At 44.1% G+C, this 26,900-nt stretch overlaps 1 protein-coding gene and 1 long non-coding RNA gene across 5 annotated transcripts in view; one reads left to right on the plus strand and one right to left on the minus strand.

Moving 5' to 3' along the window:
• LOC142071623 (uncharacterized) overlaps positions 1 to 1,067 on the minus strand; it is a 29,944-nt gene extending 28,877 nt beyond the window's left edge. The window contains exon 1 of the long non-coding RNA XR_012667750.1: positions 937 to 1,067. This is a non-coding gene — a long non-coding RNA (uncharacterized LOC142071623). The remainder of the gene's footprint in view (positions 1 to 936) is intronic.
• Positions 460 to 21,593, plus strand: LOC125633714 (NACHT, LRR and PYD domains-containing protein 3). Of its 4 annotated transcripts, none has more exons than XM_048843400.2 (13): positions 460 to 557; positions 2,573 to 2,814; positions 4,592 to 4,891; positions 6,479 to 6,520; positions 7,010 to 8,693; positions 9,829 to 9,981; positions 13,491 to 13,664; positions 13,860 to 14,018; positions 17,295 to 17,417; positions 19,019 to 19,189; positions 19,608 to 19,775; positions 20,443 to 20,613; positions 20,804 to 21,593. In XM_048843400.2, the coding sequence occupies exons 3-13, from the start codon at positions 4,615 to 4,617 to the stop codon at positions 20,979 to 20,981; spliced, it is 3,300 nt and encodes a 1,099-aa protein (XP_048699357.1). In that variant the 5' UTR covers positions 460 to 557; positions 2,573 to 2,814; positions 4,592 to 4,614; the 3' UTR covers positions 20,982 to 21,593. The 4 variants fall into 4 exon arrangements, with proteins under 4 accessions (XP_048699357.1, XP_048699354.1, XP_048699352.1 ...); XM_048843397.2 differs by lacking the exon at positions 460 to 557 and adding an exon at positions 904 to 1,037; XM_048843395.2 differs by lacking the exon at positions 460 to 557 and adding an exon at positions 1,135 to 1,195.
• The last annotated feature ends 5,307 nt before the right edge of the window (positions 21,594 to 26,900 follow it).

A 26,900-nucleotide genomic window follows, 5' to 3' on the forward strand; every position in this document is an offset into this window, starting at 1 on the left:
GCTTTTAAGAACGGCCATACTGGGTCAGACCAAAGGTCCATCTAGCCCAGTATCCTGTCCTCCAACAAGCAGGGGAGGGGTTCATGGCATAGGCTCCAGCTTCCCCTATACACGAGGGGTACTTGACCTCCACCCAGGCCCTGCCTCCACTCCACCCCTGCCCCCAAGACCCCGCCCCTCCTTTCCACCCCCTCCCCCAGCACACTGCATTCCCGCTTCTCCCTTTCCCTCCTGGAGCTGACCTGCATGCTGCAAAACAGCTGTTTGTGGCAGGTGGGAGGCGCTGTGAGGGAGGGGGTAGAGTGATCAGAGGGGCCATCGGTGCAGGGGAGAGGGAGGAGCTTGGCTACCAGTGGGTGCTGAGACCCTGCTAATTTTTCTGCGTGGGTGCTCCAGCCCTGGAACACCCATGGAGTCCACAAACTATGGTTCACGGGGCTTCAGCAGGAGTGGGGCTGAAGCCCTGGGCCCCAGCAGGCGCCTCCTATGTGGCTGAAGCCCCGGCAGGTGTGCCCCGGCTCTCGAACGTCTGAAGATTGTCATATGCGGCTCAGAGGGTCAGTAAGTTTGGCTACCCCTGCTATAAATAGATTGCATCTCTTCCCATGTAGTGCTGCCACAGATGTGATCGGCAGGGGCTCCCAGGCTGCAGCCCCTAGATTTTGAAAGACAGGTGACTGCTGGCACAGCAGTTTTTACACTGACCCTTCGGCTTTTAAATTCACTCTCCCACTTGGCCCAAAATAGCTAAAATTTGTAGCCAGCCACAAAATACATTTGAAATAAGCAGACTTCCTGGTGTTCAGCTGACAAGAGGCTCTGCGATGTGGCAGAAGCCAGCCAGCAGATGGTGCAAGGGTTGAAAGTGAAACAACTGAAAGAGAAAGGAAAACAGGCTTCTAAAGAGGGGGGAGGGGGGAGCATAAAAAAACTTACTGATGTGGACAGACGGACAGGGAAATCTTTGTTTGTTTGGGCTGGGTGAGGATTTCACACATGAGTCGCTTGTTCTTCCCATGCTGAAGGAAGTTCGAAAGGTAAATTTTCTGTCTGGCTTGTGCGGAAGTGAGATTATATCCAAGCAAAGCAGGGGGTCATCTTTTTCTTAAAATGCTTCTAACAGCCTTAAGGTCCTTCACAGAAGCAGAGCTTGATCATTTCCAGTTCCGGTTAAACTCCTCATTCCATTGAGAAGGTAGGGAATGTAGAATGAGAACTATGTTTCTGGCTTTGGTGCATTTCAGTGAAGATGCGGCTTTCCCAAGATGTAGTGCGTTTGTGCTTTTCAGAATGTGCTGTTCTTTCTGTGTTTAACAGCATCAGTAACTTGCGTAAGAGAAGGTAAAAACTGGAGATGGGTTTGAGCTACAAAGTTCAGCTGCAGATCCAAACCTCGTCAGAGTATGGGGGTGTTCAGATCCAGGGTTTTGATTCAGTCCAGGGTAGAGACAAGAGACTTATCATGACATTCAGCTATGGGGGTGTTGGATCTGGGCTTTTGCTCTGGGACTGTCTCTATCCTCTGCATTAAATAAGGTAAAAGTTTTTAAGTCTCTAAGGCAGTAAGTCTGTTCAGTTTCTCGGCTTTCGCTATACAGATTGGATGTCACAGTTCTTCTGATTTCATGACAAATATTGCAGCAGGCATGTAAAACTGAAGAGGGCTGCTCCTTTCCTATTCAGAGAATATACAGCCCAACAGCAATCACTAATCTCTCCTGGTGACAGTGACTGTAACAATTATTCTGAAATCGGCTTGGGGATGCCCTATTCTAATTCTTTCAAGAGTCTGAAGATTGTATTCCAAGCAGAATCTTAGGGTCACCCCAGACGGAGAGTGCAGAGGGAAGGTGGGGAGGGAGAATATTATGTTTCACAGATATATCTTGGTCCCCGTGCACAGCCCAAACAAATGGGATTGTTCAGAGGAGCTGTGCAGGGTGATGCCCGTATCACCTCCAACCCGTAGGCAGGGCCTTTGCTGTAGTGTCCTTGGTCTGTTAAACTACCCCTAGGTGGGTTTTGGCCAATATATCCTTCTCCACTAGGGTGACCAGATAGCCAGAAAAATCGGGACAGGGGGGAGGGGGGGAGTATAATAGGAGCCCATATTAAAAAAAGTCCCAAATATCGGGACTATCGCTATAAAATTGGGACATCTGGTCACCCTATTCTCCACCCTCATACTCCCTCCCCCCCCCCCCCCCCCCGGCCTGCTTTGGAGGCCTGTGCCCTAGCTGCTAGGCTTTATAATAGTGCATGCTCTGAATACTTTTCTAGAATACAAGTACAAAGATACAGCTTGGCTGCTGAGGAACTCATCAGAGGTGGGGTGGCTAGATGGAAAACAAAGTGATTTATTTAACGTTTTTATTCTTTCATTTGCTCTGTATTAAGATCCCTTTTCAGTATAAATGAATATAATTATTCTTATTGCTACTAGCATTAATTCTACTAACCATATGAAATCTAGGAAATGATCATGTTTATCCATCTTTCAATAACTCTGTAGAATTAAGGATTTGTTGTTTTGCCTTCGAAATATGATAAACTGTCTTTTGACCTTTCCCAGCACTGAGCCAGCTGCCTGAAACGCTTTGGGCCTGACTCTTCTCTCGCCCCCACTGGTTTAACACTCACATAACCCATTGACTGCAGTGGAATTATTCCTGATTGCCAGCAGCATGAGAGGAGAATGCATCTTCAGCTTTGTTATTCTGAGGAAATAAAACTCAGTGGTTGCTGAGCTGGCAAATTTCATTTTCATTTGGAGTTCTTTCCAGTGATGAAAACACGCATCTCGTGACCTGTACAGTAAGTGGCTGTTTCTTGGATGCACCCCCTGGTTCTCTCCAGTGAGTTGTGTGTGAATCTTGCTGTATTATCTCAGCTGTAATTTCCCCCTCCAGCCCCAATCAGATTTTTAAAGGAGCGACTGAGGTTCCCCATGGATTATAAGAATTCAGCACAGCCTCTTTTCTTTCTTATAGAAACAGGACAAAATCAGTACCTGATCTGAGGCCGTAGGAGTAGTGGTTCAGATAAAATAAACCCTGAACCCAAAGCACTCATGATTTATTTTTTGGGCATACAACCTAAAGTAAAACCAGGTTTCTCTGTTCACTCTGACCATAGAGTCATACAAATGAAGGGTTGGAAGGGACCTCAAGAGGCCCTCAAGTCCAGCCCCCCTGTGCTGAGGAAGTTTGAACATCTCTCACGGGTGTTTGAACAACCTGTTCTTAAAAATCTCCAAGGAAGGCGATTCCACAACTTCCCTTGGAAGCGTATTCCAGAACTTACTATCCTTATTGTTAGAAAGTTCTTCCTAACAGCTAACCTAAATCTCCCTTGCCCCACCACTACTCCAGCCCAAAGGAGGCTGACCCAACCCCAGCCACTGCTTCATCCCTGGGGCCACTGCTCCAGGAGTCTGGGGCCAACCAGCTGCTCTGGTGGTCCAAGGGTCGCTGCTCTGCTGGCCCTGGGGCTGACCACTGGACATCTGCTCCAGCCTTGCCGCTGCTCTTGTGGCAGGGGCTGACAGCCGCTGCTCCAGCGCTATGGGGGCTGACCCAATGCTGGTTGCTGCTGCAGCCCTGGGGCTACTCCTCCCTCAGCCCTGAGGCTGACAGTTGCTCTGGCCCTGCCCCGGAAGAAGTCCCAGAGGTCTCAGAAAGTCACGGAATCCGTGACTTTCATGACAGAATCGTATCCTTAGTAATCATACTTAGCGTTTATATACAGAGCTTCTCAACCAAAGATCTCACAGCACTTTACAAAGGTAGGTAAGGATTATTATCCCCATTTTACACACAGAGGTACAGCGTTTAGCTGACTGGCCCAGACTCCCATGTTAAACCAGTAGCAGAATCTCAACTAAAAGTCAGGTCTCCTGACTCCCCAACCCATCCTCTAACCATTAGATCACACTGCCATCCCCAAAAGGAGGTATAAGCCAATTGATTTGGATAGTATGAGAACCAGCTGAACCTGGTGCAGTAAATCAGTTCTCCCTTTGAAACAGTCCCCTACAGGCTTGACTCTCTTTGCAGGCTGGGGCCTAGCAGGTATTGTTGGATCATAGAATCATAGATGATTAGGGTTGGAAGAGACCTCAGGAGGTCATCTAGTCCAACTCCCTACTCAACGCAGGACCTAATCCCCAACTAAATCATCCCAGCCAGGGCTTTGTCAAGCCAGGCCTTAAAAATCTCTAAGGATGGAGATTCCACATCATGCTTTTGCTCCCTTTCTAATGTTTCTGGGCTTCCCCATTTTATTGTGCCCCGGGGTATGTGACAAACCACTGAGCCTCCAGAACCATTCAGATCTCCCATGTGTTATGGCACCATTTGGATGATTGTGTATACTGCACTTTGTGGTGCATTCCATGCATTCAGAGACAGTCCCTGACTGGTGTAAATGGGCATAGCTACACTAAAGTCCACAGAGATTTAGGCCAGCTGAGGAACTGTTTATTTCTAGTGTGACTCATCAGGATGACTGTAGCCTTCATCAGCTTGCTAGGTCCACCCTATTATGTGGGTTTTTTTTTTTTTTTTTTTTCAATTACCTTATTTTCTTTAAGGCAACTGACCTTCATTGGGTGCAATGACGGAAACGTACCAAGACATCCTGCTGATGATCTTGGAGGAGCTGGTAGAGGAACAGAGAAAGAAGTTTAAATTGAAACTCGGTGACACTGAACTGAGGAAGGGCTATGCAAACATTCCCAAGGGACGTCTGGAAAAAGCTGACGTAACAGACATGGTTGATCTGCTGATTAGATACTACCAAGAGGAGTATGCTGTGGAGGTGGTGATAAACGTGCTGGATCACATCAATGATAAGGATCTGGCTGAAAGGTTGAGAAGAAAGTCAGCTGAAGGTGGGTGGTGATTAGGATGATATCTAGCCCCTGTCTGTAAGTATAGATAGAGATGAAAGGTAGGAGCTGGATTCTGTGGCAGCCCCATGACATTGCAGTCCTGGTGCAAGCTGGCCCTAAAGCCACAGGAGATTGTCCTGGTGTAGGGTGATCCTTCAGGGGCACAGAGCCTTGCCTTCTCCAATATAAACACATAGCAATGTCTATGTGTCATAAATATAAAGGGAAGGGTAAACCCCTTTGAAATCCCTCCTGGCCAGGGGAAAGCTCCTCTCACCTGTAAAGGGTTAAGAAGCTAAAGGTAACCTCGCTGGCACCTGACCAGAATGACCAATGAGGAGACAAGATACTTTCAAAAGCTGGGAGGAGGGAGAGAAACAAAGGGTCTGTGTCTGTCCGTATGCTGCTTTTGCCAGGGACAGAACAGGAATGGAGTCTTAGAACTTTTAGTAAGTAATCTAGCTAGGTATGTGTTAGATTATGATTTCTTTAAATGGCTGAGAAAAGAATTGTGCTGAATAGAATAACTATTTCTGTCTGTGTATCTTTTTTGTAATTTAAGGTTTTGCCTGGAGGGGTTCTCTATGTTTTTGAATCTAATTACCCTGTAAGATATCTACCATCCTGATTTTACAGGGGGGATTTCTTTATTTCTATTTACTTCTATTTTTTATTAAAAGTCTTCTTGTAAAAAACTGAATGCTTTTTCATTGTTCTCAGATCCAAGGGTTTGGGTCTGTGGTCACCTATGCAAATTGGTGAGGCTTTTTATCCAACATTTCCCAGGAAAGGGGGGGTGCAAGTGTTGGGAGGATTGTTCATTGTTCTTAAGATCCAAGGGTCTGGGTCTGTAGTCACCTAGGCAAATTGGTGAGGCTTTTTACCGAACCTTGTCCAGGAAGTGGGGTGCAAGGTTTTGGGAAGTATTTTGGGGGGAAAGACGCGTCCAAACAGCTCTTCCCCAGTAACCAGTATTAGTTTGGTGGTGGTAGCGGCCAGTCCAAGGATAACGGGTGTAATATTTTGTACCTTGGGGAAGTTTTGACCTAAGCTGGTAAAGATAAGCTTAGGAGGTTTTTCATGCAGGTCCCCACATCTGTACCCTAGAGTTCAGAGTGGGGGAGGAACCTTGACACTATGTTTAAAAAACAAATCCCCCAAAACAAAACACTCCACTGCACATCCAGCTTCCCCCTGGAGAGAAGATGAGAGAGAGAACGAACCACACATGGGAGATGTTAGCCATCTCAATGCACTACTGGAAGATGCTCTGATGCTGTAATGATGAGGGAGGTATTAGAACCTAGACAGAATGCAATAGTGGCTCCTAGGCTACCTCTGCTCCTGGCTGCTAACGAACATTTTGGCTGGGGCTTCCTTGAACCCTAACAATCCCTAATTGAAGATGGCCTTAAGGGCCAGCATGACAAACTCCTTGCTGGATTGCACCGTGTATTTTTTAGACACAGCTGCGGCTCTGAGCCCATATGTCTGTATCATTATAGAGTTATCATAGATATGACATATATACTCTGTTGAGAGCATGTCCAGGAATCAAGACATGATAAAGTGTGTCTTTTCTTTCAGTATGGAAAACCAGACCTGTTTCTGTAAAGCCCCCTGACATCGGTAAGTCACTGCCCCAGCAGTTTGTGCACTATCCTATTTTTGTTTTAACACCAAGAACCAACAAAGTGATATGAAATACAGTGGCACTTGTGTGAATGTGCTTGAATTCAGTGCAACTCCATTTACAGTAAAGTAAAATGGAAGGTCAGAATACATCAAAATGTGCAGCTCCCAAGTCTGCTTAAACTGAAACTTCCTCTTAGACTGAAGTGGTTCAGTGGAAACAAAATGGATTTTCTCTAAGAGAGTTCTACTGGACCCAAACGTGCCAGGTATTTGCACAGTACAGTTTGTCTAGGTGTAAATCTGAAATGGATTTTGGGAAGATCTCTGGTAAGGAAATTGGATCCACGTCTGAGCTTTGCAGATTAAGCCATCTTTACTGTAAAATGTCCTCTAAAAATGACTGTTTCTGTCATATTGATATATTTAAGGATATGTTCTTAAATAGACTAGAATACCGATAAACTGTTCTCTTCTCTTTTCCAGACCACAGAGCGAACTATGTGGCCTCCGTGAAGGAAAAATTTAGAAGAGTGAAGGATTATAATTCCAGGCCAGGAGAATGGGTGTCTTTGGAAGACCGCTACACAAAGCTCTTTATAGTAAAAAAACACCGTCAAGCAGAAGATAAAGAACATGAGCTACTGTCTAGAGGAAAAAGACACATGGAGATCATGAGGAAGCCGAGCAACTTTGCGGACTCCCATGTTAATGTGGAAGATCTTTTTGACACATTATCAGATGGCACAATAACGAGAAAAGTGATCTTACAAGGAATAGCAGGGATTGGAAAGACTGCTACAGTTAGCAAAATTATGTACGATTGGTCATCTGGCAGGCTTTACCAGGGCAGATTTGATTATATTTTTCATTGGAGCTGCAGGGAGCTGAACCAAAGAACAGAAAACCTGAGCTTAGCTCAATTAATTTTACAAAACTGGGGACATCCAAAGCCAGAGATAGGGGAAATTTTGTCTTGCCCAGATAAAGTCTTGTTTGTCATCGATGGCTTTGATGAACTCAGGTTTCCTGAGGATTATGATAAAAGTAAAAGCTTATCCTGTGATTTGAACACACCTCACTCAACAGCAGCAGCTGTGGTAGAAAGTCTCCTCAGCAGCAAGAGCCTTTCAGAAGCATGCCTTCTTGTCACAACAAGACCCTTAGCCGTAGGAATGCTGGAGACCCATATGCAAAGTGACCTCTGGGCAGAGATTGTGGGCTTCTTGGAGGAAGACAGAAAGGAGTTTTTCAAGAAGTTTTTCAAAGATGAAGAGAAAGCAGCCTTTGCCTACAGTTATATCCAAGAAAATGATGTAGTGTTCACCATGTGTTTCATCCCCCTCATCTGCTGGATTGTCTGTACAACCCTGAGCCTTCAATTGAGGCATAGCGAAGTGCTCGATCAGAAGGTGAGCACAACCACCGAAATATTTACCTATTTTGTGTACAGTTTATTGCAGTCCCATGGTCATGCACAGACATCCACACAAGACCTTTTTCACAACCTTGGATCATTGGCCTATGCCGGTGTGAGGGACCAGAAAGTGCTGTTTGATGAGAGCATGCTGAAAAAGTGTAACTTGGAGGTGTCAAAAGGTCCATCAACTTTCCTCACGGAATTGCTGCAGGCAGACATTTTTGTGGAAACTATCTATAGCTTTGTCCATTTGACAGTTCAGGAGCTGTTTGCCGCCTTGTTCACCTTCTGGAACAAGGAGAAAGCTTCTGAGCTCCTGAAAGAAGCCTTTGTGGAGAATAAAAGCCATTTGATTTTAACTGTTCGCTTTCTGTTTGGATTGAACAACGACAAGTCACTAAAGCCTTTGAAAAGGTACTATGAAACCTGCATGGGCATTTCAAAGGATGAGCTTCTGAAATGGACTAAGAAGGCGCTTCTTATTTGCCAGGAACAGGGCGAGCAGAACCATCTCCTCCTGGAGCTGTTGCATTGTTTGTTTGAGATTCAGGATGAGGAGTTTGTCATAAGTGCTTTGGAGGAGATCAAGGAAGTGGTCTTCTTGGAGAACAATCTAGGGCAGGATGACCAACAGGTGATACTGTACAGTCTGCAGCATGCCAAGGAATTCAGTCAGCTGAAATTGGCCAGTCTGAAAGAGAGAGACATGATCAAACTGGTTCCGTTGCTAGGGAAATGCAAACAGATCCAGTAAGTACCATCAATGTGACCAAACTTTAGCGGAGTTCACAATATTCTGATCTCACTTGTCTCAGTGTGAACAAGGAGTAACTTCACAGAAGCCAGTGGAGTTACACTGCTATAAGTGAGGTCAGAATCAGGCCCAATAACGTTGTGAAGGTGAAACACACAGCAAAATTTGGCCTGAAAAATCCTTGTTACTTGCTGTTATATATGAGCCAGCAAGTAACCTCACAGCATAAGCTGAGTTTTCAGGGTTTGCAGTTAAACAGCGCCTCCCCGCATCTGTACTCCTTGGATATGTCCACTTTGGAGTTGGAAACATCCAGACAATACACCAGCTCTGCTCGTGCTCCTGCGCTAATATTAGCAAAGTATCCAAGCCCGCTGCCTCTCTGGGCCCATTCTTGGGGGACTAGCTCATGCCGCCACCTATGTCCCAATGTCCACATTGCTATTTTTGGCATGCTAGCTTGAGAAAAGCTAGCATGTGTCTGTCTACTGGGCAGAGGGACACACTCCCAGCTGCAGTGTAGACATATTCATTGAGAGACAGTAAGCATGGAAAGCCTCAGTTTCATTTTTAGTCTCTCTTCAGAGAGCTTCATATTAAGACCCTTATCCAAACATATTCAAATATCTGCTGTCTTCTTCTCTTCACTTGTCTGCACTGCACGTCCTTCATCCCAGCCCAACCAAATCCTCCTCCTTTCCTTCCCAGCCTTACCCTTCTCTCTTCCCAAATAGCGCTGCAGCTCCAATGCCTAGCCTCCTGCTCCTTTTCTGTAACCCCCAAGTTCCATGTCCTCCTCCTCCCAATCCCTTACCCCGACCAGGACTCCTGCCTCTTCTGGTCCCATCATGGGGTATCATCGGCTCCTCAGTCTCTCTACTCAGCCCAGATCCAATTGTTAATTAATAAACTAAATACTGTGCAGTGCTCCTTCACTCTTATATTTTCTGTATCTAATATAAGACTACTACATATTGTACTCTGCAATAGACTCCCATGGAGTTTTGGTCTAATCATTCCTGTGATAACATCCGTCTCCGTGCTGAATGGTCTTCCTGATTAGCAGAGCATCTACTCCTGTAGCCTCCGGTATAGATACTAACACTGCTAAATCTGTTTTTCTCCCTATAGTTTGAATGCCTCTGGAATCTCATTGTCTACGGTATACAAAGTGTGTGCTTACCTTTCACAAAAGCTTAGAATGACCAGACTGCACGTGGAGCACGAAGAAGAAGATGAAATGTATTTTACAGTGGAAGCAAGCTGTGAAAGGGACCCTTGCACGTAAATAGAACTATTTGTCTTGCTCACTCCAAGAGACAATCTAGAGAGAGAAATCATTAGCGGCAAACACTGCAGTATGGCTTTGGACAGTGAAGGTAGAATCATATGCTATTTCTATAAAAGGCAGCCAGAGCAGGATAGTTGTGCTCCTTTGATATCTGATGGCAAGAGAGTTGAAAGAGAGGCCAACAATAGTGTACTTTCCAGTTCAGCAGTGGATAGTAGGACCTAGCCTTTCCATATGTTGTCCCTTTCACACTCATGTGGGATAAAAGTGATCATGAAATTAAATTCATGATTCTCAGAATGGTAGGAGGGCAAACACCTCAGCATTATGTCAACGGGATAGCTTCTCCTGTTGACATAGCTACCGCCTCTCGGGCAGGTGGGTTAACGACACCAACGGGAGAAGCTCTCCTGTTGGCATAGTAGCATCTTCACTAAAATGCTACATCAGTGCAGCTGCGCCGCTGTAGCACTGTATGTGAAGACAAGCCCTTAAATGGCTTCGAGTTGAAAGGGCCTGATGAAATACGTCCTACAGCACTAAAGAGATCTCTGAGCCATTAGCGATTATCTTTGAGAATTTGTGGAAGACAGGATAGATGCCAGAGGACTGAAAAAGGGCAAATATAGTGCTAATCCACAAAAAGGGGAATAAGGACAACCCAGGGGATTATAGACCAGTCATCTTAACTTCAGTACCCAGAAAGATGAGCAAATAATCAATTTGTAAACACCTAGAAAATAATGTGATAAGTAACAGTCACCATGGATTTGTCAAGAGCAAATCATGTCAAACTAACCTAATATCCTTCTTTGACAGGGTAACAAACCTTGTGGATGGGGGAGAGCCGTAGATGTGGTATATCTTGATTTTAATAAGTCTTTTGATGCTGTCTCACATGACTTTCTCATAAACAAACTAGGGAAATACAATCTAGATGGAGCTATAAGGTGGGCGCACAACTGGTTAGAAAAGCATACTCATTCGTCAGTGGTTCACAGTCAAGCTGGAAGGGCGTATCAAGTGGGGTCCTGCAGGGATTTGTCCTAGGTCTGGTTCTATTCAATATCTTCATAACTGATTTGGATAATGGAGTACACTTATCAAGTTTATGGACAATTCCAAGCTGGGAGGGGTTGCAAGTGCTTTGGAGGACAGGTTTAGAATTCAAATTAATCTTGACAAACTGAAGTAATGGTCTGAAATAAATAGGATGAAATTCAATAAGGACAAATGCAAAGTACTGCACTTAGGCAGGAATAATCAGTTGCATAAATATAGGGGAAATGATTGCCTAGGAAGAAAGACTGCAAAAAAGGATCTGGGGATTATAGTGGATCACAAACTAAATACGAGTCAACAATGTAATACTGCTGCAAAAAAAGTGAACATAATTCTGGGATGTATTTGCAGGACTGTTGTAAGCAAGACACAAAAAATAATTCTTCCACTCTACTCAGCACTGATAAAGACTCAATTGTAGTATTGTGTCCAGTTCTGGTCACCATACTTTGGGAAAGATGTGGACAAATTGGAGAAAGTCCAGAGGAGAGCAACAAAAACGATTCAGGGTCTAGAAAACATGGCCTATGAGGAAAGATTGAAAAAGAAATGGGCTTGTTTAGTCTCAAGAAGAGAAGGCTGAGGGGGGACATAACACCCTTCAAGTATGTAAAGGTGTTATAAAGAGGAGGGTGATAAATTGTTCTCCTTTACCACTAAGGACAGGACAAGAAGTAATGGGCTTAAATTGCAGCAGGGGAGATTTAGGTTAAACATTACGAAAACCTTGCCAACTGTCGGGTAGTTGAGCTCTGGAATAAATTGCCTAGGGAGGATGTGGAATTTCCATCATTGGAGATTTTTAAGAACAGGTTAGACAAACACTTGTCATGGATGGTCTAGATAAGACTTAGTCCTACCTCAGTGCAGGGGACTGGACTTGGTGACCTATTGAGGTCCCTTCCAGTCCTCCATTTCTATGATAAACTCACCTCTGTATGCAAAGGGACAGCCCTAGATTAGTGCACCATGTAATTCCACTGAAGCCTTATTTTGGTGGGTTTAGATAGGATTTACTTGACGTGTAGACCTTATGCTGGCCCTCTGCACAGGGGAGAATTTCACCCAGTGAACTCCTGAGTTCTGATCCCAGCGCTGCTGAATCACTGCAAGGGGCCCTGGGCAAGTTGCTTAACCTCACTGTCGCCATTTTGATTTATCCATAACATGAGATGGATCTGTCATGAAGATTAATGCCTGTGAAGTGTGTTCATGATGGAAAGCTCCATATATGTATGTGATACATGTTATCATCATCTCTGTATTTTAATGAGATGCCTAGTTCATGACAAAGTTTATCAGGCACTAGTCCCAGTTGACAACCCCATCTTAATTCTGCCAATGCATCACAACTTGATAAGGCTCAGCGCTTCTAATGGCCTTCCTCAAATGCAACGTACCCTGGTGGGGTACAGTTGCTGTGTCATAGCTTGCTGCATGTTCACTCAGTCAGTGAAATTCCCACCCCATGCAGGGAGCCAGCATGAATCCTGTGCACCTCCTCATTCCTATGCACAGGGGTGAATGTCATGCCTAGCTAGTGTTGGTCTCATCAAGATCACAGAGCTGTTTTGAATAGCAGAGCAACGTAAAGAATCATAGAACTGTAGGTTTAGAAGGGACCTCAAGCTGCCAAGATGCAGGATTTGTTGTGTCTAAAAGAAGTGGTATTCTAAGTCATCATTTTGTTTTATTTGTCTTTGTAGTGAATGCATATGATGATGTTAGAGGTGACCTTCTTGAAAAGGAAAAGAAAAATTGGACTTGTTCCCTTTTTTGCCCACTATTTTTCAAAAAAAGTGCATTTGGATTTTTGTCCTATGCTTGCATTTATTTTGGAAATATCCAGATATCAAATCTAGTTCTTCTCAGGTTTTGGTGGATGGACCCATTGGAGGTCTCAGAGATATGGATAGTGATTCCTTTCAGCCCTTGCTTGGTGGGACTGGGGTATTAACAAAGAGAAGTTTGCTTGCGCATGTGTCTCTGGGTTTGAATTAAATAGCTGTTAGTTAAAAGTCTGTACTTTTATTAACCTGAATTTTAAAAAAAGTCACTTCCTCTCTCAGTGAGTTTTCACTTGCATGGTGTCTTTAATGGCATAAGGCTAACAGCACTCCAATTGACCATAGAATCTTAGAGGAAGAATTGGGTAGACAAGATCTAAATTTTGATGTCATGAAAAAACATGAAAAAACATTTTTCATTTCAAAACACCATATGGGTCTCTTTCATATATAAAAATTTTTTTTTGAAGGCCACTAACCCAATTCTCCTCCCCTCCACCCCTTCCTATTCCTTTGCTGGTCACCTCTGTGCAGTAAAACCATTCAGTTTTGTATTAGCCAAGTGGAGATCAGACTGGTTTTGTCCTGACATCTCATTTTATTTTCCTACTCTGTTAAAACCTCTAAGTAAGGTGATCTCATTCTGCTTACAGAATAACTTTAGATAACCTTCCTGAAGACACTGCCATTGCAATTTGTGACCACGTTATTCCAGCTCACCCTGGCATTGTCGCCCTTGATGTGAATAGGATTCAGGGAAGTGAGGAATTTGTAAAAAGCCTGAAGAATAGTCTTCTGGACTCGGACTGCAGACTGGAATCAGTGGGGTAAATGGACATTTGTCATTTCAAGTTATCAAACAGACTCACCATATCCTTCCTCTCATAGAAACTGAGCCAGGTTCTTCCTGATGATAAGCATCCATTTATTTTAATTTCATACTTAAGGACCGAGGCAGGTCATCTTGTGACGGTCAGGAAGGTGTTTACAGATGGTTTGATTCAATTTTATTTTCTGCCAAGCTTCAACATTGAGAACCCCAGACTCCAGGCTTTCCAGGACATCTGCCAACATCTTGCTACTCACCGTAGCCCGAGAAAATTCCTCTTATTCCGAAGGTATGAGGAGGATGAAATACACTTTGGATACGAGGCAAAGGATGAGGAGAAGAGTGGCAAAAGGTACGTTTTAATTGATTCATCTTCCTTTGTCTCTTGTTGAAATAATATGTACCGGGGGGAGTGTCACTGGGACATCAAGAAGTGGATCTAGCTTTAATAAAACATCACAGGGGCTTTCTTTATAGAGGGTTTACATGTATTTTCATCCTTCTCTGAACTAAGACAGCACGTAGCCAAAGCCTAAAAAAAATGGAGAGATTGAAATTTGGATTTCACAGCCAGGCGTTTCAGTGTGCAATCATCTCAGATTTGGTCTCAGAACATGAGGGTTAACAGTCGCAGCATCCAGATTCAGAATGCGTGTAGCATTCAGCATGAAAATGGACTGCCTAAAAGTTCCAGTATCCTGCTCTCAACTTCCTGGTCTGATTATCCTGGTTTTAGTTCATAAGGTAGCAGTCCCAGTTCACAGACTTCAGCCTGACCCTCATACATAAGGCACCCCTGTTTCAGACTACAACATACCCCTGCCCTGATTGGCCCAGACGCCACTTTCCTCACCAAGCCTCGTGTATTTTTTTCAGGATCAAATCAGGGCAATTAATTCCTGCTTTTCCTGGCTAATTGTTGTCATGGCAACCCCCCATTTATTTCCAGGTCTCAGCACTCTCAGTCTCTGGAACTCATTTAATTCCCAAAGAAAGGGGAAAAGGAACTAGCACAGGAAAATGCTGCAGAATAAATAGATATAAAGAACAGGGGATGAGGGAAGGAGAGATCAGACAGTCTCTCAAACTCCATTTGTATCCATTTACTCAGGCCTTGTCTACATTACACAGTTTTTTCAACACAAGTTATGCCAACATAAAGCCACTGCTTTAATTAAACCGCTGTTGCATGTCCACACTATGCTCTTTGTGGAGGCGGAGTGCATCCACACTAGCAGCTCTTGCATCAACACAGAAAGCAGCACGCTGTGGGTAGCTATCCCACTGTGCATCTGGCTGCAGGGTGCTTTGGGAAGGATTTCTCCCCCTCCCCCCGCAGCAATAGCCTGCCCTGCCTTCCTTGCCACAGAGTTCCTAGTGCTGGGGAGAGCAGGATTCCACATTAATGATTCTGTGATTCCCTCCAAGTTCTCCCACAGCTTCCTCTTCCCACAGACCAAGATGATCTACCCCTGTCCTGTAGTCCAGGCATGAATGCGTTTGCTGCCAGGAGCCAGAATGCCCAGCTGCTGGACAGTAGCTATGAGAGCTCTCCACACTGAGGAATGTCAACACGTCCCAACACTTCCCCAGGGTTTTGAAAGGGGAGGGGCGCATGCCTGTGTAGCTGGATACAGGGCAGCGGCATTCAAAACAGTGAGCAGAGTGGTCACAGCGGGTATTGTGGGATACTTCCTGGAGATCAGTTACAGTGACTTAACAAATGCAGAGTCTACACTGTTGCTTTGTCGCCCTAACTTTTCTGCAAAAAGCTCTATGCCAACAAGAACAAATGGATATAAACTGGTCATCGGGAAGTTTAGACTTGAAATTAGACAAAGGTTTCTAACCATCAGAGGAGTGAAGTTTTGGAATAGCCTTCCAAGGGAAGCAGTGGGGGCAAAAGACCTATCTGGCTTTAAGATTAAACTCGATAAGTTTATGGAGGAGATGGTATGATGGGATAATATGATTTTGTCAATTAATTGATCTTTAATTATTCATGGTAAATAGGCCCAATATCCTGTGATGGGATGTTAGATGGGGTGGGATCTGAGTTCCTACAGAGAATTCTTTCCTGGGTATCTGGCTGGTGAATCTTGCCCATATGCTCAGAGTTCAGCTGATCACCATATTTGGGGTCGGGAAGGAATTTTCCTCCAGGGCAGATTGGAAGAGGCCCTGGAGTTTTTTCTCCTTCCTCTGTAGCATGGGGCACGGTTCACTTGCTGGAGGATTCTCTGCCCCTTGAAATCTTTAAACCATGATTTGAGGACTTCAATAGCTCAGACATAGGTGAGAGGTTTATCGCAGGAATTGGTTGGGTGAGATTCTGTGGCCTGCATTGTGCAGGAGGTCAGACGAGATGATCATAGTGGTCCCTTCTGACCTTGATATCTATGAATAAGGTGGTTTTATTTTGTTTGCTGCCAAAAGTAGCATTGTAGTGTGTCCACCTCTAGCTTGAGAACATCAAGTGGGGGGCAGTTATGTTTTTTGGAGTCATCTAGTTGAGGTGTGGTGCATAGAACCAGATTTCTGAACTTACAGTCACGTTTGAAAGGTTGTTTAACATTAAAGTAAAAATACCTGACCAGGACGATTGGTCTGCAATAATCTTTGTTAGGATCTTCAGAAGCTCTAAATAATGATCTTTAGTTCAACACAGTGCTGATGAACTTTGCCAGACAGTACCCCAATACAACCACCAAACAGTGCAAAGTAAATTCTTCATGAACTGGACTCCTTTCCCGTTGACCTTCTGTAGCATTAGCATGTCTCCTAAGGCAGTATATAACCCAGGCCCATTCAGTGAGGTGATTTGTCACCTTTTAGTGATGACTGACCCACATAGCCAGGTTGATAAGCCTGCTTCATCTTGGGCTAACAGAGCGAGATCTTTTAGCTCAGGCGCCAGAGCTTATATTTGTAAGATCCAGAGGTTGTTGATTTGATCCTTGCTTATGATGATCCACCCAGGGGCACAGCATTACCACTGGTGTCTTCCCAGACACCAGAGGTGCAGATTAGGCCCCTAAAGCACTTGAGGCATTGACACATTTAACGAGGATCTTATATGTACTTCCAGCTTTAACTTCATCTGAGCAATACGGGGTTGGTTGGTAGGTATTTGGTATAGTGATACATAAATGTAGACCTAGAGAGATTAGAAACATGGACAAAATATAATCAAGTGAGATTCTATTTGAAAACATGCAAATGAATACATCTGGGGGAAATAATCTGAAACAGAGATATTCAGTGGGTGGGAAATGGTAATGCTAAAAGAGACTTGAGAGGGAAAGGAGAGCAATTTAGACATGAGTTTGTGATGTGATAGAAAAGGGCAGTGTGATTTTGGGGCTGCGTACACAGAAGCATCATACCCTAGGATTTGCAGACGCTGCGCTTGTTTAGATTTGTAACTTGAGTCAAAGTAACGTTATTGTTATGAATAATAGTTGATAAAATGATGTCATTTCTACTGCCTCTTTCGCCAGATTATCTCAGAGCGGTTAATTGAAATGGAAACCGCTGTGGAAGAAGAAATGGAAAAGCCATGCAGTAATTCTTTTAGCACCTTTTTTCTATAGTTATAATGTAATCTTGTTCACTTTCTTTTATCCAGACTCCAAAAGAAAAAGAAGAATGAAAAGAGAAAGGGAAAGAATGAGGCACAGAAAAAGTGTTTTCCCTGGCCATGTTTAATAAGGAAAACGGGAGAGAAAAAGCAAAAGAAAAAGGACTGCATGTAAATATTCCCTTCCCCTTTTTCATGACTCTTTCTTGAAATATTTTCAGTAGTTCACTGTAATAAGATAGAAGCCCCTGAATATATTTACCCACAAAGGGACAGATACCAGATCCAAATGAGAATAAACGATATACTGTTGTAAGGAAAAAATAAACTGTAGAAGGACTCGAATCAAACCCATGCATGAACTTCAGGGAATTTCAAACCTGGTTCCAAACTTCATGATTTGTGCCCATCACTATATTAAGTAAACCTGAATCCAGGATCAGGAATGCCACAAACTTTGGCAACATCTAGATCCAAATTTTGCAGTTCAGTCCCATCTCTGAAATAATGGCAGAGAAGAAAGGAAAAATGTTTGTTTAGTTATTTTCCTTGGTCAGATTATTATTATTATTATTTGTTTACAAGTGTGCCCATGATGTGCTAGGTAGAGCTGGGAGAAATTGTTTGAACAAAACTTTTTTTTGGCAGAAAACACAGATTTGGAGAGACAGAAACATTTCATCAATTCATTTTGACATATTTTGTTTCAACATTTTCTAAACAAAATGTTTAATTTTTTTCGTTTAAAACAGCTTTTCAATTCAAATTTCCTTTTAATATTATTTTTTAAAATATGTTAAATGCTCAAAAACGAAACAAAATGTTTCATTTTGGGTTGAATGAAACCTGAAATAATTGTTCAACCTGAAATAATTTTTTCCAGCTTTTCAATTTGCTAAAAATTTTATTTTTGGCTCTATCTGAAACTACTTTTTCCCCAGTTCTTTGGAAATGCCAGTGAACCAGAAAATCCATTATTCTCTCACCTCTTGTGCTAGGTGCTTTCTAGACATACAAGAGGAGCTCACAGACTAAGGTCAGACAAACAAGTAGACAGAGGTCAGGGACTGGGGACAACAAAATGGATTTTCTGTACAAATCAATAAGATTTGCTAAAAGCAGTGTGGCTAGTGTGTTGTAAGAGGGACTTGAAAATGGAGACGGCAGGGGCCTAGCATGAGTTCAAGGGAACTGAATGGCATGGAGGTGATTGTTTGAGGTGGATGGACAAAGGCAGTTTAACTGGTGAAGTGGAGGGAAAGGAGATGATGCATATCTTGACAAGGGAGGGCCACTCTATACAGATCCTTGAAGGAGGATCATGCATCATGTTGGCTCTTCCTCTATGGGTTCTCTTCCTGACTCTGCTATACTATCTATGTGACTATGGGTTTTCACTTATGACAAGATTTTCAGAAGTGTCCTATAATTTTTGGATGCTCAGTTTTTGGGTGCTCAGATTGAGACCCCCGAAGGGCCTGATTTTCAGAGGAGCCAAGTGCCTATAACTCCAGTTGACGTGAATAAGAGGCTGCGGGTGCATGGCTGCTCTGAAAATCCGGCCCCAAGTGTTCCAAGTTGGGCATCCAAAACAAGTGGCCAATTTTGAATATTTTGGCCTTTACTGCTTTGTGCCTCTGTTTCCCCAGCTAGTACGCACTTTGGCAGAGTGTTTAGAAATCCTCAGATGGGAAGTGCTACTGGTGGGAAAAGAGTTGTTGTTTCTATTTATTGTTATAACTTTTAGTGTTAAAATCTGCTTTTTCCACTAGTGCTGTCCTCGCCTGTCTCCCTGAAGAGTATTTTCTTGAGCTCACCATGTGGGTCACCTCCACATTCACTCCGCTAGCCCTGTGCCTGGATGAAAATTCCATCAATGATGAGCTGATGAAAACAATATGTGAAAATCTGAACAGTACTGATTATCAGCTTCAGTCACTGAGGTGATCAGAATCTTCTAAGGTATCTTCCTGGTATCCAGGATAGGAACATAGGAATCTGCCAGAATTGCCAGGACCAGATCAGTTCTCCATTTGGTTCAGTAGCCTATCTCTGGCAGTGACCCATACTAGATGTTTCTGAGGGCTGAAGTTTATACCAGCTAAGGATCTAGCCCCCAGTTTGACTTTCATGAAGGTCTTACACAGTAAATACTCGCCAGTGGGAATTACTCTTGAGTTGTTCATAATGAGAAATCCAGGGGTTGGTAGGGGGTCTAAAAAATAGATGTTCATGTAAGTTCAAAATATCTGTTACAGCAGTCATCCCTCTCCAGTTTGAAGTCTGGACTATCTCTGTCTATAGCTGTCTTTCAGTCCAGGGCTTGTTTAATCTTTTCTCTTTGTATGTTTCTTTTTAAAGCCTTCGCTCTTGCAGCATAACTCAGGAGAGCATGGCTAATATCTGCTCACTATTCCTCTGCAACACGGCAGTCTCCTTGGACCTTCAGAGTAACTCTGTGGGGGATGAAGGAGTTAAACTACTTGCAGTGTGCCTGAAGAGTAAAGGTTGCTGCCTAGAAAAACTGAGGTACAGTTGGAGAGAGATGCTCTGGTGTAACTGTTGATATGGAAAATGAGGCACTGTAACTAGCGCGTAAGGTGGTATCCATTGGCTTCAAAGCATAGTTACTAACATAGGCCCTGGTCCTGCAAATATTTATTCATGTGCTTAACTTTACCATCCATTTAAATGGGACTGCTCTTGGTAGGCAAGATAAGCATGTGCCTGTGGCCTGGTCTACACTAGAAAATTGTTGGCTTAACTATGTCTCTCAGGGGTGTGAAAAATCCCCCCCCCCTCCAACCCTGAGCAATATAGTTAAGGTGACCTAACCCCCAGTGTAGACAGCGCTAGGTCGATGGGAGAATTTTTCCATCAACCTCGCTACTGCCTACCGGGGAGGTGGATTAACTACAGCGACAGGAGAATCCCTTAGTGGCTACCCTGAGTGTTTGCAGGATTGGGGCCATAGTCTAAGAAATGAAGAGCCGGATGATGGCCGGCAGAGAATTTGCTGTGTGGACAGGAGATCTTTTGCTGGCTGCCTCCCTCCTGGCAGAAGGATTCTGGGGATAGGGCACGGGCGGGATAGGGTGGGGGAGGCAGGGCGGAGTGAAGGCCTTCTGCACCCAGTCCTCTGAGAGCTGAGTAGAAGACACACATCAGTCCAACTTTTCTTTCATGGTTATTTCAGCTTATCAAGTGCTGCCCTCACAGAAGACTGTGTTCCTGCCATCACCTCTCTGTTTTCCCGGAAGAACACCCTGATTTGGCTTGACCTGAGCTTTAATCACCTCGGAGATGGTGGAGTGAAAGCCTTGTGCTCTGCCCTGAAAGATAAGGAGAGCCATCTTGAGAAGCTAATGTATGTCCAGGCTCCATTCTTTTTCCTTTTGATTTTGTTGATGCCATAAAGAGTCCCGGGTGGGTTGTTTACAAAACCGTAATGCACTCCGTAATTCTTCATTTTCATGATGGTTTCAGTGATTTCAGGCAGCAATTAGGTTTTCAAACTCTCTGATTCCGAGTCTTTCCTCTTTCTTCCTATTGCGTAGCCTTGAACACAATGGCATCACTAACAACTGTGAGCAGGAGCTCATCCAACTCATTGAAAACACCCTGTCTCTGAAATATCTGTGCTTGGATGATAATGAGTTTACATCCACCTCCAAAGCCCACATCTATGGCGTGTGGGACAAGTATCATGATGAGGAGGAGGTGGAGGAAGACTGACTGTGAGTCGCAGGTGCTGCACTCAATTCTCCCTTCTTGGCTGTGAAGGTAGGTGCAGATCTCAGGAACTTCAGTATGTTACACAAACATGGTGCTAAGGAAAGGTACCAAAATGAAACCACTGGGATGTTTACAGTATATTCTTTACACACTGAACAAAGTACAATACAGGGTGCAGCAGTGCAACCATTTCCTATACAGCTCTGCCCATGAGCCTCAACCCTGGCATGGATGGAGCACCTCTAAGGATGAGATGGTTACAGTGTCCGTGCTCACCCAGCCCTTGGCTTTTCTGATGTGACTGGCATAAATGGTGCCAAGCGGAGGTGATGGAAGAGAGAACAAAGGGGGCAAGAGGAAACCCACCTATACAAACCCAGAAATTAAAATCTGAATTTCAGAAATGACCTTATCAAGTGTTCTGACATTTATAGAAGGCAACTTTGAAAACTACAATCTCCTCAGAGCTGCAACCTGGTGGTTGTTCACTACACTAAAAGAAACTAGGGCAAATAACTCTTGCCTGTGAGTAAATGTTTACTGGTTCTTGTGTAATACTGAGCAGTACAGTGTAGTACAAATAGTTCCAAAATTAAAGGATAATGCAAGACATCACCTGTTTCATGTCCAATTTCCAGATTGTGAGCTGGCTGGGGCAGGGACTGTCTTTATGTCATTTGTTTATACTGTGCCTATTACAAAGGGGCCTGATTCCTCACATGGGAGTTTAGGTGCTACTGCACTAGAAATAATAGTATAGCCATGCAATAATCAGTTATTCAGTGTTTTAATGCAAGGATCAGGCCTGGATTAGGTCTCTCTTGTATATTCCATGCATGATCCTAGCACTCCGCTATTTCCCACAGAGGGGGCCAAAGGAGTGGAAAATCTGGTCCTTTGGGACTGAGATAATGAGGCCTCATCTTCCCCTCCCTCTGACCTCACAAAATCCTGTGAACAAATCTTGTGGGGCATATGGCATCCATGGGTTTTAGGTGGATGTTGCTGGGGCGTGAGTTGTGGGCTCTCTGCAGCTTTGTTCCTTAGAAGCCCACGGAGATTTCCCACAGTAAATTAATTCTGCCACTCTCAGGGTTAGTTCATGCAAACACCTGGTCTGTACTTTTGGCCATTCCCCCATGTCTCCATGAGGGCACTGAGCCAGGAATGAGCAGTAGGGCCCTTTAGAGATCCATGCTGCCACAGGGATCAGGGTCTCACTTCCCAAGGCTGCCCAGAAACCAATGGGATTATCATACATCCATATGGTAAGAAGGCCACTCTGAAGGTGCCTCACCTTGAACTCATGTTGCAGAATAAACTCTGTGACTAGCATGGTTGCGGATCTTTCTCACTATGTGTGGCCTGGTAGTTGTGTTTTCTCAGTACGGCCTGGTCTAGACATGGATTTTTTTTGTCAGTTATGCACATTAGAAAAAACTGCCTTGAAAATTGGTATATCTTAGGTCATTTTTAGATTCCCTGGGATTCTATATTGTGTGAGCATTTCGTGTACCGTGTGCTGAATAATAACATGAGGATTCCGTTCTTATTAAACTAACCTGGCTCTTCATTAAAGCAACTGTTTATAGAATTACTCCAGCCACACCTTAACATTCCTAGCCGTGTGCACACAGACTGACTTCCCAGTTTCTCCTCCAAACTCTTCTCTCCTGCAACCTATTCACCTCTCTCCATGGTCCATGTACGTTGCTACAATGAGAATGATAGATTCCAAGTCCAGAAGAGACCATTGTGATCATCTAGTCTGACCTTCCATATAACATAGGCCATAGAACTTCACCCAGTCATTCCTGCAACGAAGACAATCCTACAAAGAATCAAACCCAAGAATATTTACAATAAAAATAAATTCCTTAATGTTTTGCTTTTGACTGTAACTCACAGCTCATAAAACAGCATAGTCTATAACCTCTGCAGATCAATACAGTCTGAGACCTCTAATGCCTTGTAAACTGGAACATTTAATGGGATTAGGACTAAAATGTACCAAGGCAGCTAATTTTTCATTAACTATTAATATTAATAGGCTCTTCTAAATGTATTTCACAAGTTTCAATAACAACCTAGTAACTTGGTATGGCATTTTAGCAATTTATAATCCCCTCCTGTAACAGGGATCTGAATTAATCTTTATACATCTCATTAGTTTAGCCATCACAGATCTTTTACAAGGCAATTGGCTTTCAGCAGCCTTCATTTAATTTAATTTATTAATATCTCATTTATATTTCATATATGCTGTTTTAATTATTAAATCGCTTCATCTCAGAAACATAATTCTGTTATACAGCACCTACTCTATGCTTTTAGAGCCTGAAAAAATTTTAAAGGCATTTTTGAAACAAGAGAAGGTTTTTGTTTGTTTGTAAAATCAGATCTTAATTTTGAGCCAGAGGTTCATGAAGTTTTTCTTAGCAAATGAAATTGATTTTTGTTATTTTTAAAAAAAATTTTCTCTATTCTATATATAAAATTTTATAATAGAATTACAAAAGTGCAAACTATATAGGGCAGAATTATCATTTGTAGAAGTACCATTAAACAGCAAATACAGATATTTGGGTGTTTGGGGCATGGGGGTGGGGGAGGGGAGTGACCAGTAAATAGTCTTCTCCGATAGCACTATAGCAATATTCATATCTGCTATCCAGTGTAATAATTATTATTATTCATTTCAGTGAATAATCTGAAGTACATGCCATTAAGAAGAATAATTCATGTTCATAGAGCAGCCTTCATCCCAAGAATGCCAAAGCAATTACAAACAATGCACCATGAGTCCTGCTCATCCTCTTCTTCCCATTAGTTCCACTAACCTCAATAGAACTAATCACGTGAATAGAGGCTGTGGAACTGGACAGGATGCTGGGACAGGCATATAGGGTTCAGCTGCCTTATTCTGGTGTCCTGTTGTAGAACCCCACTGAAAGATGCAGAGCTGTTTGCTAACAGATGTTGGCAACCAGACTAGGTGGGGTCCCATCAGCTCTAATTATGGAGCATAAGTACTGTAATTCCAGAGTGTCTCTGAGGCAGAAGAGAATTAAGGATAGGAACAAAGTGGTCCTGCAGAGACAGGAACAGCCAAGCTCATCTTGAGATTATATTGTCAGTTAAATGAACAATAAAGACAAAGCCAAGGAAAGGGGTATGTTTGGACAATACCCAGGGCGATTGCTGTGTTAGGAGCAGGATGGGAATGCCGTCCACTTAAACAGATGCTACACACAGTACCGCTGAAATGAGTCCATCTCGGGGTCAGGGGGGATGCAAGACAGGGTATCAAACAGCACACACAACATTGCACAACAGGGCAGAGAGGGAAAGTTGTGACCATAGAGAACCAAGGAAGCGCCATTCCAAAAAATGTCACGAGATCTTGAGGGTCTGTTTTTTGGCACAGAGAGAGAAAGACCTAATCTGTGTGTAACCACTGTGACTGCCTGCGTGTATTTGGGGATTTGAAGGTGCAATAGCAGGAAGCGTGCCTCCGGTTGCACGTATTCCAAGCCACCTAAGCATTGAAAATCAGGCCTTTGGTGTCCATGTAGCGGAGAAAAGACTTGATATTTTTAAATATCCCATCTGAAAAATCCACAGGGCATGCACTCAACTTACTGTACCTACTTCAGGCCAAGAACGGGCTGAGTCCCCCGGCTGTGATTGGTGCCTGAGGTTTCATGGAGTCTAGGGATTCCAGCTCTGATGCTGAGACCACCAAGCTCCATCCTGGAGAAAGATCTTCCTCCTCTCTCAGGAGTAATGTTCAGGCAAGAAGCCCAATCCTGCACCCATTGAGGTCAATGGGTATTTTGCCATTGACTTTCAATGAGAGTAGTATGGGACCTGCGGTACTGCGTGAGAGACAACAGCAAATGAATACATCTCTGTAACAATGATAGGGTCAGCTCCTCCTCTCCTGCAGGAAAACCAGGTGGGAGGAATTCTCAGTAAGGGTCCCCTTACAGCGTTTCCTGTCAAATTGCTCCATTGTGGGTTTCTATCCTCCCTCCTCCTACAGAATAGGCAGGTGGTTCCACCCTTGGGACCAGCAAATCCCTTGACAGTCACCAGACATAAAGAGCCACTGCTGCAGTCTTTGTTCCTCTACACTGCCTCCTGGCCCCCGGCTGCTCTTCCCTGACTCCCTGTCAGCAGCTTCCTCTAGCACCCTCATCAGAAGGCGTCCCATTCAGAAAGGAATGTTGTCCTAGCTGTGTCATGTTCTGAGCAGAGTTCCCACGAGATTGGGGGGCGGGTGTGTGTGTGTTTCTCGCCACCCTACTTCCCCTCCCACTGTGTACAGATCCTCAGACCTAAGAAGGGTTCTCTGCAGGGCCCGGGGCAGTGTGGGGACAGGTGTGGTGATCCATGCACAGAGATTCCCTCTGTATGGAGAGCTGGGGTGCCTAATTGTCTTAACCCCTGCTAACAGGCTGTACTTGCTAATCATGCGCGTGTCACTGTGCATTAAATCAGCTAGGGATGTGAGTCTCCCTTGGGAGCTATTTGCCATGATGTGAGTAACCTCTGTCAGCTAAAGCCCTCCTGGAGGGAAAGTTTTTAAACAATGCTGTGTGTTCTATCCTCCAGTAGCAAGCAGGGCAATGAGCATGTTCTTCCCACGGTCACTTGCTGCTGTAGACCAGCAGTTCTCAAACTTCATTGCACCGTGAGCCCCTTCTGACAACAAAAATTACTACAGGACCCCAGGAGGGTCATGGGGGACCAAAGCCCGAGCCCCACTGCCCTGGGCAGGGGGGGCAAAGCCAAAGGGCTTCAGCTCTGGGCAGTGGGCATTTAACCTGAGTCCTGCCACTCAGGGCTGAAGCCCTCGGGCCTCAGCTTAAACGCCGGGCCACAGCAAGTCTAATACCAGCCCTGGCAACCCCATTAAAACACGGTCATGACCCGCTTTGGGGTCCCGACCCACAGTTTGAGAACCACTGCTCTAGATAAAGGTTAGTATCAATGAATAATATAAAGAGAGAGAATCAGGGCAGCAAGAAAATAACACACAAAGGACCAAGTTCAACTCCCAGTGAGATGGGTGTAAGTCTGGAACGATTCCAGAGTGACTGAGCATTGAATGAATGGAACAAGCAGTGGGGTGACTCCAGAATTACAGCAGTGTGACAAGAACGTGATCGGGCCTACAAGTGGTGAATGATGTTAGCGCTCTCTGTGCTGAACTGCTTCTGGCTGTATTTTGGCACTTGGGTTGTCCTGAGCAGGGTGGTGAGAGGCAGTGTCAGGGAAAGCAGCCATCTACAGTGTTTTATTTAAAGGGACATTATCAGTTTAGTTTAGGCCCCAAGTTTTAAATTTTGTTTGGGGAAAAAATGGGGAAGAGGGTGGCAGGGCTACAAAGGCTGACAAAAGTCACAGCTTGAGTTGGCATGGCTCCACTTCTAGGGGTAGCCTCTGGCATAGCTGTGCTAGGCAGGCAGCAGTCTAGGCCATCATATCTACTAGGACATCATGTCTACAAGGACACCACCAGAATAGACTGAGTGTGTTACTCACCTGCCAACAAGCCACCTCCTGCTTGAACTGTCCCCTGGTGTTTCTGCCCACCTGGAGTTCCCCTGTTTCTGTTGGTACCTCTGGCCTTAAAGTCTATGTGCCTAACATTATGATCATCTAGGTTGACTTCCTAAATGTCACAGGCCATGGAACCTCACGCACCCACTCGTTGAATAGCCCCTAATCTCTGGCTGAGTTACTGAACTCTTCAAATCATGGTTTAGAGACTTCACAATTTATTCTAGTTCAAACCAGCAAGTGATCTATGCCCCAGGCTGCAGAGGAAGGTGAAAACCCTCCAGAGTCTCTGCCAATCTCACTTGGGGTAAAATTCCTTGCCAATCCCAAATATGGCGATCAGTTAGACCC

The sequence above is a fragment of the Caretta caretta genome, chromosome 3 (genome assembly GCF_965140235.1).
Source record: "Caretta caretta isolate rCarCar2 chromosome 3, rCarCar1.hap1, whole genome shotgun sequence".
Lineage (NCBI taxonomy): Eukaryota > Metazoa > Chordata > Testudines > Cheloniidae > Caretta > Caretta caretta.

What these genes read in the sequence shown, in the direction of transcription:
- LOC125633714 (XM_048843400.2), top strand. Translation starts at nt 4,615, where the DNA reads ATGACGGAAACGTACCAAGACATCCTGCTGATGATCTTGGAGGAGCTG. An exon ending in TGTGAAAGGGACCCTTGCAC is followed by an intron (nt 9,982 to 13,490) that starts GTAAATAGAACT and finishes TTCTGCTTACAG; the next exon opens with AATAACTTTAGATAACCTTC. An exon ending in TGCTGCCTAGAAAAACTGAG is followed by an intron (nt 19,776 to 20,442) that starts GTACAGTTGGAG and finishes TGGTTATTTCAG; the next exon opens with CTTATCAAGTGCTGCCCTCA.